The sequence below is a fragment of the Pseudochaenichthys georgianus genome, chromosome 9, assembly GCF_902827115.2.
Source record: "Pseudochaenichthys georgianus chromosome 9, fPseGeo1.2, whole genome shotgun sequence".
Lineage (NCBI taxonomy): Eukaryota > Metazoa > Chordata > Actinopteri > Perciformes > Channichthyidae > Pseudochaenichthys > Pseudochaenichthys georgianus.
Window position 1 is genome coordinate 34,146,329 of NC_047511.1, and position 17,322 is coordinate 34,163,650.

Consider the following 17,322-nt stretch of genomic DNA (forward strand, 5'->3'; position numbering starts at 1 on the left):
ACAGGCTAAATGTAGAAAGTGAACAAAGCCTCACTCTGGTACCATTAGTGGCTGGGACTCATCGGTTCCTCACGCTCTCTCTTTCTCTCTGTCTCCCTCTGTCTCCCTCCCCGTCTCTCTCTTTCTTTCCTTCCTCCTTCTAAATGGGAACATAATAATTGAAGATTCCACATCTTGAAATGAAAACCCTTGGGTAGGTAATTCAAGGCTTATTACAGAAGGCCAGGCCATTTTTCTGCTTTCTAAGCATTAAAGGGTTATTTTGTGTTCCTGCAGATGGGAGTGGGATAACCATTATGAGAACAAAGCATCCGGATAATGGAGAATGGGGCTAAAAATAAGGCAATCCTCCTCTCGCTGTGGGGGACCACTGGTCAGTGTCTGTGTTACGGCCGTAACAGTCTGTCAGGCTTCAGCTAACTTCCTCCCAGACTACTTCAGGAAAGCCCTTTTACCATCAGGACACATCCAGGCAAAGTCTTACAGGGCCTCTTTTTCGCCTCAACCAGGGTGGGCTGTACACACACACACACACACACACACACACACACACACACACACACACACACACACACACACACACACACACACACACACACACACACACACACACACACACACACACACACACACACACACACACACACACACACACACACACACACACACACACACACACACACACACACACACGCCCCCCCACTCACCTGATGCCTAATCGACTCATCAGTGTCTGGGACAAATTACGGAAGTGGAGCAGAGGAAAGGGAAACCGAGAGATGGAGGAGACAGTGCTGCCTACACCCGTGAAGGACTCCAACCTGTTTGTGGGTCAAAGTGACTGGCCTGCTCCCAGTTCTCAGATGTCACAGATTTGCCTAAGAGCTGCACCCTAATTGAAAGAGATTAAGATTGGCTGACAACGGAGCTGGATCCCCCAAATTGAAACGCTGTAATCCATTAGTTTTCATCAGATGGGAGAGTGCTACAGTTCAGGGTCGGGTGGGGAGTGGGGCGGTGGTCTACCAGGAAAATACCTCTAATGAAGTGTCAGCACAAGCCTGGAGACTGCAGACAGGCCTATAGTTTCTCACTCGTAAGGCAAATGGCTCTCACTAGTTGCCTGCCAATCTTGATCAGGATACAATATCAATACTTGATTCTCTGTGTGTGTAATGCTTCTGATAACCAGGATTTAGCATATGTGTGCAAGCTGTTGGAGTTGAAAGCCTGCCACAGCAAATATCGTGCAAGGTTCCTTTCAATGAACAAAACATACCGTTGATTTTGTGTTTAGCTGTGCGTGACACGTGTGTTAGGTTAGTATATCAGCTGTATCAGTTCTCCGGTATCATTGGCCGGGGTGGGGGGCTGGGGGGTTGAGGGCTGAGGGCACTAAGTGGGCGACAGGCTGGGCCAGGACGGGATCAGTTTTCAGCCTGTTCATTCAAGCCCATTCACTGCTTTGCCTTTGCAGAATGAGGCCCTTTGATGGAGGAGATATTTAGTTCTCAGGCGGCTGGTTTGGCACTGACTGGAGCTGGGGCTTATTTGAAAGAGATCTTCCTGCCCCCGTTGCCTCCAACCCCCCCCCCCCCCACCTCCTGTAGGCGAGCGGAGCGCGACAGACAGACAGCCCCACAGCAGCCCACCCACACTAAATTAATTCTGACAAGGAACTTAAGATAACGTCAAAGCGCTGACTAATCGCGGGATTGGGTTTCTGTAAGTCAGGGAGCTGTGAAATGTGCCATCATATCTAATAAAAGACCTCCGGTTGTTCCCTTTTTCTCTCAGCGGTGGTGAAGGTTGGGGGGTGTGCGGCTGTGGTGTCGACTGTCTAGCTATACAGCTCTGAAAAACAATTAGATTTCACTTCAGCAGTGAAAGTGCAAGTGTGTGTGTGTGTGTGTGTGTGTGATGGTGTGTGTGTTATCTCAAGTATGATGATTGACATGTTTGTCAAGAGGCCTAAAGAATCCTTTCCTCCCAGTTTCCTCTACCTTTTTTCTCATTCTCTGGGTCTTTTGTTGAGTTCTGCTCCCGCGTTCTTTGCCATTACAGGTTTGTCCATTGTCGTCTTTACTGTGGTAGTTGAATGGTTTTATTTTCTGTGACTGCCCTGTTTTCTACCCATTTCTACCTTCCTATTCTCTCAATCTCTTTCTGTCTCTTTCCTCGGCGTCTGAGCTGCTGGCAGTGAAAGTCATCAGGTTTGGAGCTAATCCTGCCAAGTTGATTAGGCTGCAGGTAGCTTTTACACCGGCGGGCAAAAGGTCGCAACATTGAAGAGAGCTGGATGGACTTCTTGACACAGACCATCCACATTGACTTTATAACTTACAGCACCAGGCCCTAAGGAGGGGTAATTGAAAGGCGAGAGTAAGGAAAAGAAAATTAGGAAAGTAAGAGTTTAGAGGAGAGAGAAAAGAAAAAGGGGAAATAGAGAGAAAAACTGTGGAGGCAAAGCTTGAGAATGTATCTGAAGGGGCAAGCGCTGTTGCTGTAGCCATTAGAGAACATTGTTTTGTTGAGTGAAGGCAAAGGTGAGATGATGGAAAGTGTAACTAGAGAATGAAGTCCAGAAGCCATTCTGCTTCCTGTCTTATGGCTTTAAATAGGTTTCAAGTCAACAATATATTGAGTTCACATATGTTGAAATTGGGTCTCTGAGACTGCTCTAAAACCTCACGGGGTCCCAGGCTGTAAAGGTGGATGTCCTAGGTTTCTTCATTTGAAATTAAAAACCTCTACTTACGTTTGCTTTTAATGAACTTCAAAGAGTCGGTAAAAAGTGAGCTATACAGATGGAAGCCCATTTGAAACCTGCTGTCAATGTGAAGTCCGGGGGTTGAGCCCAGAAAGAACATCCATGTTTATGACCTGCTATAAACACACATACAGTGCTCCGTGCTGCCATTAAATTGGCAGCACGGTTTCACTATAAGACATGACATATGACAGAAATCTATCTTAAAAATTGGATTTAGGTGGTTTTTTGCTTTTGCATTTTTTTTTAAATGTATATCTTCTTTCTTTATATTTTTCCTGCCTTTTGTGATTTGAAAAAAATAAAATAAAAGTGAAATGTTGTTATGTACTGTATCCAGAAGTATTTTTCCTCAGAAAGTAATTGCTATATTCTCCTTAGAGAGAGCAAAGTCAGAGGTCATACAAACAAAGCAGAATATTAACAGTCCTTTTGTGTTGTTTAAAGTGGTGTCTATTAATTTTACACACACTGCCGTCAGCAATCCTGAGCCATGCTGGTAATGCTTTGACCTCGCTGAAGCTGTGTTTTACAGATTGTGAGCTTTGGGCAAGCATAGTTAAAATGTGTTGCACTCCTACAGTCTGTCACAAAAAAAGGCAGTATATTTTCTGAACAACTATTGTACCAGAAAAAAGGAGTAACATGCACCGTAATACAGACAGACACGGAGAAACAGGGTTAGGTGACAAAACAGTTCTGCACTTTTGTAGCTTGTGTAGATTTGCCTGGCATCAAATCATTCCAAACAAAAAGAAACACCCACCTTATAACCAAGAGTGTCCTTTCTGTCAGTATGTGTGTTCCAGGAGAATAAAGTGAGATGCATAATAAGGCCTGCCTAAAGAAGAAGAGAAAGAGGAAAAGATACTAAAAGCGAGAAAGAACTAAAGCATTAGGCAGTGTTCAACCGGTTTGTAACAGTCTATAACATTTTATCCCCTTGCGTTTTTCCCCTCTGAAACGAAAGTGTCAGTTGGAACGGTTATTTAATGTGTTGCCATTGTAAGACATCTGGATGCGTTCATGGCCCAGGAGCAGGCAGGAGGCAGTTTATAGACCTTCGCTAGAAAATGTGATGGGCTGTCTGAGATAGCACTTTGGCTCTTTGTCATATATGCTTAAACACGCACACATTCATACACACAATTGTATTAGACAAGATTCAACCAATTAATACTCTCATTATCTATCGATTATATATTTGATTATGATAGAGATGTCTCATTTCAAGTTTGCAGAGACCAAAGTGAAGTGTTAAAACACACCTTTTACCATGATTTGATTATCTGAATTCATTCATAGAGTTCTATTTCTTTTTGTAATTGATTTGTGTTGTTCAACACATCAAGTCGGTTTAATAATAATATCAACCTTACTTTTACTTTATGCACACACAAAATCCAGCAAAAAACACACACACACACACACACACACACACACACACACACACACACACACACACACACACACACACACACACACACACACACACACACACACACACACACACACACACACACACACACACACACAGAATAGCATCAATCACAACACCATAACATGTTTAAGTATGCAGGTGTGTAGGCCTGGTAAGCTCGCACACACACACACACACACACACACACACACACACACACACACACACACACACACACACACACACACACACACACACACATATTCTTACATACCCAAATATATATGCATTGATTTGCATGGAAATGACTTAACATGTTGAGCCCAAAAATGTCATTTCTAATCTGTCATATTATAGGGGGAAAGGAATAGATGATGCAGTCTGTTCAAATCAAAAGAGCAGTGTGTGTTGGTGTGTGTGTCAAGGGGAAGAGTAAGACATGAGAAGGCAGGGAGCGTGTGCCTCAGATGCCTGCCGATGCCTGTAACACCACTTCGCACCAGATGCTTAGCACACACTCACACACTGATATATCGATGTCTGTGTTCATTACTGTTGATGCTTCTGTATCTGTCTTCTCACGGACACTGAATGAGAGTGAGGGAGAGCCACACGTGATGATATGGGCTCTGTATGTCTGTTATGTGGCTGCTTGTGTGTGTTGTTCTTGTTTGTTTGTGCTGCAGCAGCAGTCTCTTCATTTATTCTTGAATGACTAGGGTGTACTTAATCTCTTAAAAGGAGAGCCTCCTTTCAAAATAAAGAAACTGTCCTAGCAGATCTTGACAGTCAAACAATCAAATCGCGCCTGGGTAAGGGAAGAGTTTAGATTAACAGGAACATGTTTGCTGTGTGCTAGTAAACATGTCATGTAGGAGCTAATCCAAACTTTTCAAAGCAGATACATTTTTAACAAGGCATACTGTTCGCAATGTTACTGAAATTAGACATAAAACCCCTAAAATGTCATATTTCTGCATATTGTACTCCTTTCTGTTGGCAGAATTTAACATCAGCGGCAAAAATTACACAATGTGTGGGGGGTACTTTCCGCTCAATTTCCTAAGTTAACATTTATTTTTCTGAGTGCTTTTCTCTTTAACTCTGAGCTTGGTAAATTGTTCCATAGTCCCAAGCTTTCAGACTCACACAATGTGTCTCCATTTCCCTCAGCATTGAACAGCAGCTAAAGGAGCTCCAGGCCAAAATGGGAGAATCCCAGGAGCGTCCGCCGAGCCCTTCAGAGTGCCTGCAGTGGTTCAACCTCAGAGCCAACAGTTTCAGGCCTGTTCCCACAGGACATCAAGACCTCATGGACTTCTTCAGAGCTTTGGTAATACATCAGGGTGATGATGACACTAAGTGATGAGGATGATCATAGTAATAGCACTATTCACTTTTAAAGGTTTGACAGAAAATAAAATGGTACAGATATTCTAAAATGATAAATCTACAAGACTGAAAACCAATGTGTTCATGTCGATCATAATGATCAATCAATCTGAACTTGTATGGCAGGGTATCCTCGGTTTCCCACTTAATAGTACAGACTTTCTGTCATTAATAACAGACCTGCCGATCAACTGCTAGCTTAATATTAACAAGACCTTTAGATCTAAGAGAACGCGGCCCTAGATTTGACTACAAAATAACTTGTATTTGCATTCATGTTTCGACATATTTCCCCTCTGTTCCCCTCAGATACAGTACCTGAGGTCTGAAGAGGAGGGGAAAGAGGAAGTGACTCTTCAGCTGCTGCTGAATCTGTCTTCCCAGTGTGGTGTCTGCTTTCCATGTACCCCTTCTTCTTCCTCCTCATCCTCCTCTCTGCCGGCCGCCTCCATCCACTTGGTTCATACAGTCAGAGATGACACTTCATTGGAGGTAATTTGCCGTACAATGTTGTAGTTGAATGATATTCAATTAGGGAATTGATCACTTACAGGACAGGTTCACATTTGTATGCTGTCTCCAATCAATACTAACATTGAAAACATTATTGGAATTGTTTCTGCTCTTTATACCGGCCACAGAGTAATACATTTTTTAGAAGGATTTTGATGATAGTAATAGGGAACAAAATATACAGTCTGTTAATTCTGTGGAAAAATGCATTCATAAGTTCAGCTCAGGCTTATATAGGTATTCAGAGTTAAATCAAATAGGTATCTTCCAAAGTTGGAATGAATGATTAATCAATGATTAAAGCACATACATGGTCAAACAAAAATCTATCTCTGAATCCAATATGTCTTTTAGTAGACTAGAATAAATAGACTTGAATAAACACATACGTACCTGCTAATGTTTGATATTTTGTAAACTTGAGTTCACTGCAAAACATTTTCACTAAGATACTCTCTCATTTGTGGCTGTTTATTATCAGTGTGTTTTTACACTTTTGGTTCAATTCACTATTTCTTTAAGATCCAGGAAGCCTGGGATGACGTGCGGCTCCAGCTGCGCCGCCACCTGCTGGAAAGGCTGTCTGCACGCAGCCCAGATCACCAAGGACCAAGAAATATGTCCGTCCCTGAGCGGCTCCACTGTCTGCAACAGCTGTTCTTTCTTTACCCTGAGTCTGAGGCCCTCACATATTACCAGGTTCAAAGAAATTGTAGATATGGGTTATTCTAAATAATAATAATGATATTTCTATACGTATTACATTTGCGTTTAAACCTATATTTTACACATTTGCTTTACCAATATGATTCAATAGTTTACCAACGATTTAACAGTGATATATATATTTTTTTACTGATGCAGAGCCTGAGAAGCCAATCAGTGCTGGCTCTTCTGCACTCCACCCTGAGCTCTAGCCCAGGCGATGAGGCCGGCTTTGACAGACTGGCTGAAGGTTTCCGCTCTGTGGTCCCAGCTCTGACCCAGGCCCTCACAGAGGAGATCCATGTCCTTTCAAGACTAGCAGAACCGCACACCATCCTGGGTTTCCTTAATGCGGCCTACCTCAGCATTGTGATCCAAGCACTGGCCTCGCTGATGGAGAGAGAATCTGAGACGGCCCTGAGGGACAACACCTCGCTCACTAGCAAGATAAAGAAATATTCCGCCAGGTCGCGGGCAACTGTAGGTAAGCGGCTCTGTGTAAATACTCTTTATATTTTAATTTCTCTTCCTCCTGCTTCGAGTCCTGAGTGGTTAGTGGTTTGATGTACCCCACTGCAGTTTGTTCTGCCTTTTTTCCTCTCCTCTCTGTTCGTATTGTTACACTATTTAAAGCTGTCTTCCTCCCTCCCTTTTCTATTACTTTTTTTACTGCAGTGTGTCGTGATCTCAACCAGAGCCAAGGCCTCTGTATCTGTTTGTCAATAACTGCTGTTTCTATGTCGCCTTCCACATCTACTTCACTTTCTGAGAGAATAGCCTGCTTCTCAGGTCCAAGGCTTTTTAAAAAAAATGACAACTTCAAAACACTATTTACCAATTTATCTGTGACTGTGATGAGCTCTTCTCCCAAGAGAGTTCCGAGCAAAATACGAGGTATGTCTTTGTGTGTTCACACCATTAATTCACCTATCCACCTTGAACTTACAGCAAGGCACTCAGAACTGCGCCATTTTAGGTAAAGGTTTGAATTGTGTTGATAAACAAAATCAACAAGGGCAGAGCAGCAACAACAACCCCTTCATGCTTTTGTATGACCTTAAAGTGAAGAAGGGAAATGTATTCATCTTAACCTTCCTCTTACTTTTGAGCAACAACACAGCCAAGAAGTCAGCGCAAGGTTCAACATTCTATTGACCTTGTCACGCAGGGGGATAGATATTTGAGAGAAATAACTATTGTGAAGTATTTTAATGTTTGTGACTAATGCAGAATGTGTCACTGTCCCCGAACAAGCAGTGATTGTATTCACTGAGACAAGAGTAAAGACCTTCACATGCAGTGACACTTTTGATTCTTAATTCCCCGAATTCTCTTTGTTTGTTTCATATTGGCCTATTTACGGCCTGCTGAGGGCAAAGACTCACAATCAAACAAATTTAAAGTGTATGAGCCATTGTTTACTTTTTTTAAATGGTGCACATGTCAGCTTCCCTGCGGAACGGGGAGACGAGTGCTTTTACATCTGCCATTCTTCGATAAACACCACCAGCCTTGCGTCTTTGTATCCCTCCCTTTCTCCATCTATCTCTCTTTCCATCTCCCTCTCTGGTTTTTACTTTCCCTCTCCTTAAATGTGAGATGAGAGGAGGCAGCCAGGATAATTGGCCATGCGTCAGTTGGGCTGTTTGATCACGTAACACGGCGGAAGCTACACACCTACGTGCCGCTCAACAAACCGTCAAATGTAGCACCGGAGGCAGAACATGGCTCCAAAGGGAGCGGGGGACCCGTGCTGTGTAATGATGGTAAAATGGAGCAGTTTTGCCTGTGCTGGTTTTATGTGTGTGTGTTGGCATGTGTGTGCGCGTGTGTGTATTTGTGTGTGTGTGTTTGACTATCAGCTGCAACACCGCTTTGAGGGCTACAACTGGGATTACATTTTGTGTTGTTCATGTTTTAAGCCCCCCCCCCCAAAAAAAGAGCTCAAAAACCAACATATCCACCACCCTAACGCCCATGGCTTCTTAAGAGCCAAAGCTTGAACATTAATGCATAATCTGCTTTCACACTTTACTGACTATACTGTATGCTACGCCCATAATTGTCAAGACAATTATGACAGTGGTGAAAGAAAAGTGATTCTATTTTCATCAGCATCCAATGATTCCTTAGATCTCCCCCTCCTTCCCTGCTGTGTTATTGTTTATTTCTGCAGTAGAGGCAGGCGGTAGGTATATTTTTGATAAGAGCCATGCCTGGGAGACTGTGCCGGCTCCCAGGGGAGAGGCGTTGTCTGTAGCATCAGCCACTGTCAAACCACTGAACCATTTAACAGCGTTCACGGCGAGATCTGCCTCCTCTTTTAACCCCACCGACTCAAAGGCAGACTCTGACATTGTACCTCGACAGATGTGAAGGATCTCAGCCCTTTTTTTGTTCATCTGCCCCCCCCCACCTTTTTTCTTTTCCTCAATCTCTCCGGCGTCCACTTTTTTCCCTCCCCTTCTTTTCTTGTCTTTTCCCATTTTCCTGTAGTTTTCCGAGTGTAATGGGGTGAGCAGTGAGACTGGGGAGTGTGCTAGACAGGTTGGCTGGTCAGGAACAATACAAGCTTTAAACCTTACTAACACACCTCACTGAGTCTGCAGGGGAGTGGGTGGGCCAAATATGTGTGTGTGTGTGTGTGTGTGTGTGTGTGTGTGTGTGTGTGTGTGTGTGTGTGTGTGTGTGTGTGTATGTGTGTGTGTGTTTTTTTGTGTGGGCGTGTGTGTCCCGAATAGCAAAAATAAAGAACTATACTGTATCTTACATTTTTCAGTGCCCTTTGCTCGACAGTGTTATATTAGGATAAAGGTTAATGGTAATCAGTTACAGTTCTCATACTTTTAAGCAATCATCCAAATGTTATAACTTGATACTGATTTTCTACGATTAACTATGGAGGCAATTACACACTTTTATGTTCAACAATATAGCTTAATGCTTCTGAAACTAGTGAGGAGAATATAGCCTTTGGATTTTTTTTTTTACCTCTTTCCTGTGTGTGTGTGTGTGTGTGTGTGTGTGTGTGTGTGTGTGTGTGTGTGTGTGTGTGTGTGTGTGTGTGTGTGTGTGTGTGTGTGTGTGTGTGTGTGTGTGTGCGTGTGTGTCTTTTCAATCACCTTTGAGGATGTCATGTGAACATGTCTGCCCATCTGTTTGTTTGTTTGTTTGTTTGTGTGTGTGTCTGTGTGTGTGTGTTTGCACTAATTGCAGCCTTACTTAGAAAATGGTGTGATCAAAAGTCATTTAATCCCTCCCTTTTAAAAATGCATCATGACATTACCATATGGCATCAGTAATGTTCATATGAATAGGAGATCTGTGTGTTGTTGGACATCAAAAGCTTTCATTCCAATTTCTCTGCGTACACACATTCAATGTATTCCCTAACAATCGACCACAGGGGTGAAGATGAGGTTGTGAAGTTCTGTTTAAACTCTGTAACGCCATTCTGGTTGTGCTGATTTGAATTTTACTACTACTAATTTCCCCATAGGAAGGTTGACAGCTCCCTATAGATACAAAAAATGGAGTTAGAAACATGTATAGCAAGCACATTCACCCCTATTGCACTCTCTCCATCTTCACCCTTTATGGCTCTTTGAACTCTTTCCTAGTGAAAGCACAGCATCCTATTCAGCAGGGAGAGAGGTTCTGTAGTGACGCGAGATAGCTGTGCTGAGGCTCTGACTGGCATTGGAGGTGCTTGTGGGGATTGAGGCTGCTTGGGAATGGCGGTAGTTAATATTTATTAAGAGCAGCTTCCCACTAGATCATATCTCTGCCTGAGTTTATACACAGTCTGCCAGGAACGTGCATCAGCATGCTGCCATGTAATTATGGGCTATGTAGGTTTCTGTCTGTGCACATGGACATGTGTGATTGCGTGATGCTTCCAGTCTCTGAACGATTGGTTTTCATGAAGCTCTCTTCCTGTCCTTGTTGACAATGAGAGTCTTCTGTAAGGAACCACACAGAGCAAGTCGTTGTTTTCTGTGTTAGGCTTGTGTTAATGTGTGAGTGTGTTTCAGTGTACATTTTCTCTAAATCATGGCACAAAATCGTATAAAATATGTTTTGTGGCCCTTGAGAATGTGTATTATGCTTGCCATCCCTCTACCCCCCATTTCCTCCGAGTGGACACAATGGCTTTTGTGTATCACTCTTGAAAAGCTCAAGGATATGAACATTTTCCTGGCAGCTTCTATTGAGGAAGCACAGACACAAATGGCTTGCTTATTGAGAGCAGCCAGCACTTCGTGTTGAAGAGTCAGTGTGATTCACCAAGGGGTTGAAAACAATAATGCAAACAAGGGCACTGAACAAGTGGGTTTTAATGGAATGCTCCCATCAAGACAATACATTCTTCATGTTCTTTGTCTTAACCCCTATCTCACTGTCTGTAGAATATTCACAAAACGTAAACAAATAATAAACATAAAGCATAGAAAAGTTAGCACTGCTTCACTGTCACAACTGAACACACCACCATCACTACTGCACCTCCTTCCTCGCAAGGAAACTTAATTGAGATATCAAATATGGCTACTTTCCTCTTATGGGAAGGGCAGGTGACCCCTGCTGTGGCCTGGTTGGACAGCACCCAGGGAAAGGGCCTTGAGAGACCGGGGCTTGTGTTCAAGGATGTGTGTGTGCATGTGTCAGTGTTTATTGGGGAGTCGCAGCAGGAGACTTCCCATAATAATGCTGTCTGAGTGAGCATTGGGCCGCAACTGACGAAGAGGACCCCAGCTGTCACAGGGCCTAGCGGGGGATGCACCTGCAACCCTGCCTGACACACAACGAACACACGAAACAGCATGGATACACAGAGAACACCAGCACAAAACGAAACACACAGAAGTGTTTCAGAGCCATATCATTGCACCCCAAGTGCAGAGCCCCATGTGAAGAGGTGCAACAATACAGAAATGCTCAAGATGGTAAACATATACAGTAAGGATTCAAGGAGAAAGAAGAGCCCACTACTGTGGGAGAGACTTTCAGGAGAGTTGTGTTGCGCTTTGTTGCTGCTTGCATGCCTGTATCACAACTTCTTTAACCGTTTGAATTGTGTGTAAATTGTTGAGTATTGAGTATAGATAACTAAGTTCAGGGATTTTATTTTTATATTTTTTATTACAAACATTTGTTTACGATTTTAATCTTCCAGAGTTCCATAAGGTTCAATATTTTGTCCCCTTCTATTCGGTATCGATATGCTTCTGTTTAAAGTGGAAGAGCTCCAATTTTGCAAATCAACGCCTTGTTACAGGTATCGAGTACAAAAGTTATTAAAAGCCTTATTTGGCTCATCAGGGAGATGTGCAAGGCCTGATAAAAGGCAGATGCGTGAGGCAATGCAGGTTGATTTTTCTGTAGATCAGGTTGATTTTATATTGTTTAAGAAGGGCCAAAGCCCAAACACAGAAAGCTTGTTTTCATATATTCTCATGACTCACATGACAAGAAATGATAGGCCAGTAGGGTAGTGTGAGAGGAAAGGGGAAGACCGTCCCTCTGATCGGTCTCATTTACACTACACATAGACAGAATGGGAGAAAGAGAGCAAATTGAGAGAGGGAGGGATGCTGTGCTGGAGAGAAATTAAATCAGTGGCCAAATGATTGCATGATTGCCCATTCCCCTAAGACTCGGGCATCATTTGGTAGAAAGTGTCTAATAATTGGTTTTCGGACATGTCAGACACATGCAATTCCCCCTACTAATGGCTCTGTTTGGAAGAACTGGGCCTCCTGGGTCAGAGAAGGACACAAAAAAGCCAGACGGCAAAAAGCGTCTACTGCCTTCTCCCTTTTTATTCTTCTCTCAGATAAATGAGTGAACAAGAGAGACACAGAGAAGTGGAGAGATAGCAAGAAGGAGAGAGTGTGTATGTGAGCGAAGAGGAAATGAAGTGGCAATAAGTGCAGCCAAAGGGGAAATGCTCTTCACCGTGAGTTTAATACATCAGACTGGGGATTTGGCAGCCCGCCACACAGCAATTGTTTACCTTTTTGCTCACTGGCTGCATCTGTTCTGTTTTGTAAACGGCACTAAACTATTCGCCCGTAAACACCGGAATCAATAACAACTGCTAAGGGAATTCCCTTATCCCGCCCCTCCCTCTCTTTCCCTCCCTCTCTTCCCCATGTTTTCATCCCTTACCACCACCCCTTTCCCTTCCCCTAGATCTCCTCCTCTCTCCCCCTCTCGCTCTGTTCACTGCCAGTCAAGAGCAGTGCGTGTGTTTGTGAGAGAGAGAGAGAGAGAGAGAGAGAGAGAGAGAGAGAGAGAGAGAGAGAGAGAGAGAGAGGTGCTGATGGTGTAACCCACAGGAGAGACTGACAAGGATAAGACTGATGGCTCGCCAAAAATACCTGCACTGTTTGTTTGTTTTTCCTTCTGTGTTACATTGTTGTCATTGTTAAAAGCTACAAACTGAGACTGGCCACTGTAGACTTACAGAGTTGGGTATTTTCAGACATTTCTTTTTACTATGCTCCTGCTCAATATGAAACAATAAAGCCCCCCCTTATCCACACACAGTTTTCAGTTTCAAAAATGTTGCTGAATGACATATGGCTTGACGTATGCTTGTTTTTCTTTTAGTGCCTATGATAAGATGCATACAACTTTTATGGTTATCACAGTAAACATTGATTTTCTTTTTCTTTATAAGAACACCATCACACTGTAATGTCATATGGGGAGCTCTTATATAAACACACTCATTTTACCCTGCTTTCAGCACCAGCTTTCAGCACCAGTCCTCCCTTATTGATTCTCAGTACATTGACCTTTGGTTGAACCCTTCTGCCTGTGAGTGCCCTTCCTCATTCTACTCTTTGAGACATGTCATGCACTGCGCTATATGACACACCTGGGTGCTTTTAAGCACACCCTCTACATCAACCGGCTATGAGAGCCTCCATTTGGCCTCACTGTTGTGACAAAGGTATAATGAGGTTTAGATGGCTGTGTACTACACTGCTATGGCTATAGGGCTATTTGGCTAGAGAGTAGACTATAAATACCTATATAGCCTGGGCAGCATAGCTCGATGAGAGGCTGCGGCAGAGCATTGCTAAATATCAAGGTCATGTGCGACTACTTAGAGTGTGAGTTAGTGTGCATGTGAAACAGCCATTGGGTCACAGGTTGAGGGAATGAATGGTTACAAAGGAGAGAGGCAGAGATGATGCTCTGCAAAAAGGTGATTCTCCGGATGAAGTGCTGGTTAATGGTTGCCCTACCCAGATGAATGTCCATCGGAAGGTAGGATGGGGGGTTGTGGTGATAGCTTTTTAGAAAATCCACTAGCTCTTTCTCTAATGTGTTTCAAGTCTGATCCGGTTTAGATTGTTTACTCCTGAGTTGGTGACAGCTTTCATCTTGCCCCACGCTGCAGCAGGGAAAGCTGTGTTGATTTGCTGGTGACTTCAGAAATAGACCTGATTGTTGGTGCGTGCATGAATGTGCAAGCTGGAGAACGAGGCTGGCACGTGGGTGTCAGCTAGGTCACACATATACACATGCAGAACGAGGTAGTCTCTCTAGCTCAGACTCCCACTGGACCCCATTACAGCGGAGCTGCAGATTCATGCAGCTTAATCCCACATGCACATACACGCACATACACACACACACAGTCTTACACACACCAACTAATTACACAGCTATTCACATGTGATTTCATACATGCATGCACACACACTTGCACATAAATACATGTATACACTTTCACTTGCAAACACAAACAACTTGAAGTCAGAATATATTCCATGGTGACCACAGAGTCTGGCAATTATCCTGCAAGACTGACATGTGCAAATGTGTGTGAAAGTGTCTTCTACAAACCAAGTTACTCATAATGACCTGCATTACATGCACATAAACACACCCTGGATACACAAACACACAACAACTCATGGACTCATGTAAACAAACACACATGCCTACACATAGAGAGATTCAAACCTCATGCATGATTAAACCCGGCATCCTTGGGGACAGTGTGTGTCATATTGTCAGAATTTGTTAAACAATATAGCAAAATTACATCAGGATCCAGAGGCAATAATGTAACAATTATTGGAATAGGCCCCCTCTTCTTTCTTTCCTTCCCAACGCTCAATCAACTCAGTGCTTTCAGAGTCAAGGCTAATACTGAGCTCATCCATTCCCCAATGCCTTTGCAGTGGAGGAGCTCATTTAAGTGGACACACAAAAGTATTTGTGCATGTGTCTGGGAGTATGGCAACGCATCTCCCAGCCGCCCATTCTCCAGCTTAATGCGGAACATCCCCCGGGTGATGGCTTTGGCAGCCTCCAAAATGGGAAATCCATATTTGCCGAGGGGTCATCGGCGGGTTAGGGGGAGAAAAGTTTTGTGCCGAGAGAAAAGAATGTGCATGTGTGACTTCTCGGGGAGCAAAGTTTTGCATATTTTCGCTGTCTCTTTGTTTATGCCGTGTATTGGGAAAACATGAATGGGTCGATATTTATAAGAGGTGCCGTGCAAGGCAAGACATGGGGGGGGGGGGAAGTGTTTTCTGATGAGTGCATGTTGAATGGGATGTTGGGTTGAAAACCTAGTTTCATGAAATTGTTTATTCCTTTACCAAACTGTAAACTGTAGTGCAGCGCTCACTTTCTCTCTGTCAGTCATACATTCAACAAGCATAGCAATGTTTATTTTCTTCTCCTTTTCTCTTATACAACACCCCCGCCCATTTAACAGCACCAATGGAGCTTCCCATGAAAAGCAGGAGCTTCAGTTTAACCTCCCACCAGTTGAAAGCGTTGACCCACCTGGCCTGCACCCTGCTGGGGTTTGAGAGGACGGTGATGGAGCTCGTCACTAATTTGACCTTCATTGACTGTACAGGAGAGACTCCCTCTGTGAAAGGTATGACTCATTTCCCCAAAATACACACATATTTTTGTACTGTACATATTAAAAATGTGTTGTTTTTTTAAATACAGGCAGACACTTTAAGGCTGATACAATATTATATAGATGAAATATGCTTCAAATTAAATTTAAAAGCCGTACACAATATATACCTCCAGTGTTTGTTTATGTGTAACAATGAGAAGAAGGTTCTAGAGCATTATTACATGCATCAAGTATTGAGTTGGATTTAGCTGACATTTAAAAGACAACACTAAATAAATTGTAATTTAGATTTTTTTTTTTATTATTATTATAGTTATTTTGTAAATGTTTTGTGGGGTTGAATGGGGACTTGCACTCATGGAATTAGTATTACTAAAACTCAGGCTACAGCCCAACGTGTGCCTCTCCTCCAGGCATCAATAGTCCACACCGACACACGCGCACACACAGTATTACAAATTCACACATTGTTACATGTTTAACGGGAAGTCTTAGTTGTTTCTGAAGAACATTGTATTTTAGTGAGGAATTATCTCGGGTATTATATAAGCCCTTAGTATCCATTCCCTCTCTCCCCTTTGAACTGCTGCCGTAGAGATGTTAAATGAAAGCTTTTGGTGCATGGAGTAATTTCCATAAAGGTTACATTTACAAAAACAAGACTTGCAGAAAGGCTCAATTTACAGAGAGGTAAACAGCCTTTAAAGGGCAGTTATCCAAATCATTAATTCCAGGCAATCAAACGGCTTAATTACCAGAAATGCATCAGATGGGCTTAAAGGTCAAAAAGTGATGCGCTTGCTGCTTCCTCCTTCTTCCATTCCACGCGGTCTTGTTCGGCTAAATTGCCTCGCCTGGGGTCTCACTCTCCGCCTTCTGATTAGGAAATTGTGGCCTTGATGTTCACGCTTTTTAATTGCACCCCAATTCAACATCCTGTATGCTTGTCTTCACGTCGCCCCCCCTACATTCCCCCGTCTCCCCACACATCCACACAATCTCCCCTCAAGGAATTACCCCATATGTGGTTGATGCTATCTGGGTTCAAATCAAATCTAAGCCCCAAATTTAGACTCGTAAAGCCGTCGCCATTAGCATTTACTGCCTTTTCTGCTCCCTCTAAGGCATTTCCAGTCATACTCCGGTCAATGTCTCAATTGGCTAGTGGGGGAAAGATGGGAGCAATGCGACCCATATCGGGCTTTGAGTTATATACAGTTGCTTTCATTGTGTGTGACTGCAGTCGGCATCCAGTCAGGCCTTTAACGCATAATATTATACAGTAAACCATTTGTGGAATTGAAATATTCATACTAAATAATGTATATATTTGAAAGATGCTTCAAAATGCCACATTGCTTTTTATCTAAAATTGAGTTGCTGTATCATTATTGCTCCCTTTTTAAAATTGCACTGACTTCATTTGAGAGCTTGACCATAGACAGCAACGGTTTAATACCTTTTAAGACTTATTACATAATGTTTTCATATAAAATATGTATTGGTCATTCAGGCATCTTGAAAAGGAATCGAGCAGATTTGGACATGACACCAGACTGCAAGAAATCCACTGCAGAAACACTAATCCACACGCCAGAGGTAAGACTTCATTTCTCC

General features: G+C 43.0%; 1 protein-coding gene across 1 annotated transcript in view; it reads left to right on the plus strand.

Annotated features, from left to right (window-relative positions):
• kiaa0825 (KIAA0825 ortholog) overlaps positions 1-17,322 on the plus strand; it is a 110,906-nt gene that overhangs the window by 2,477 nt on the left and 91,107 nt on the right. The window contains 6 exon segments of the mRNA XM_034091320.1: positions 5,364-5,523; positions 5,892-6,074; positions 6,618-6,794; positions 6,960-7,284; positions 15,547-15,714; positions 17,219-17,304. Of these exon segments, the coding sequence (XP_033947211.1) occupies positions 5,364-5,523; positions 5,892-6,074; positions 6,618-6,794; positions 6,960-7,284; positions 15,547-15,714; positions 17,219-17,304 (1,099 nt within the window).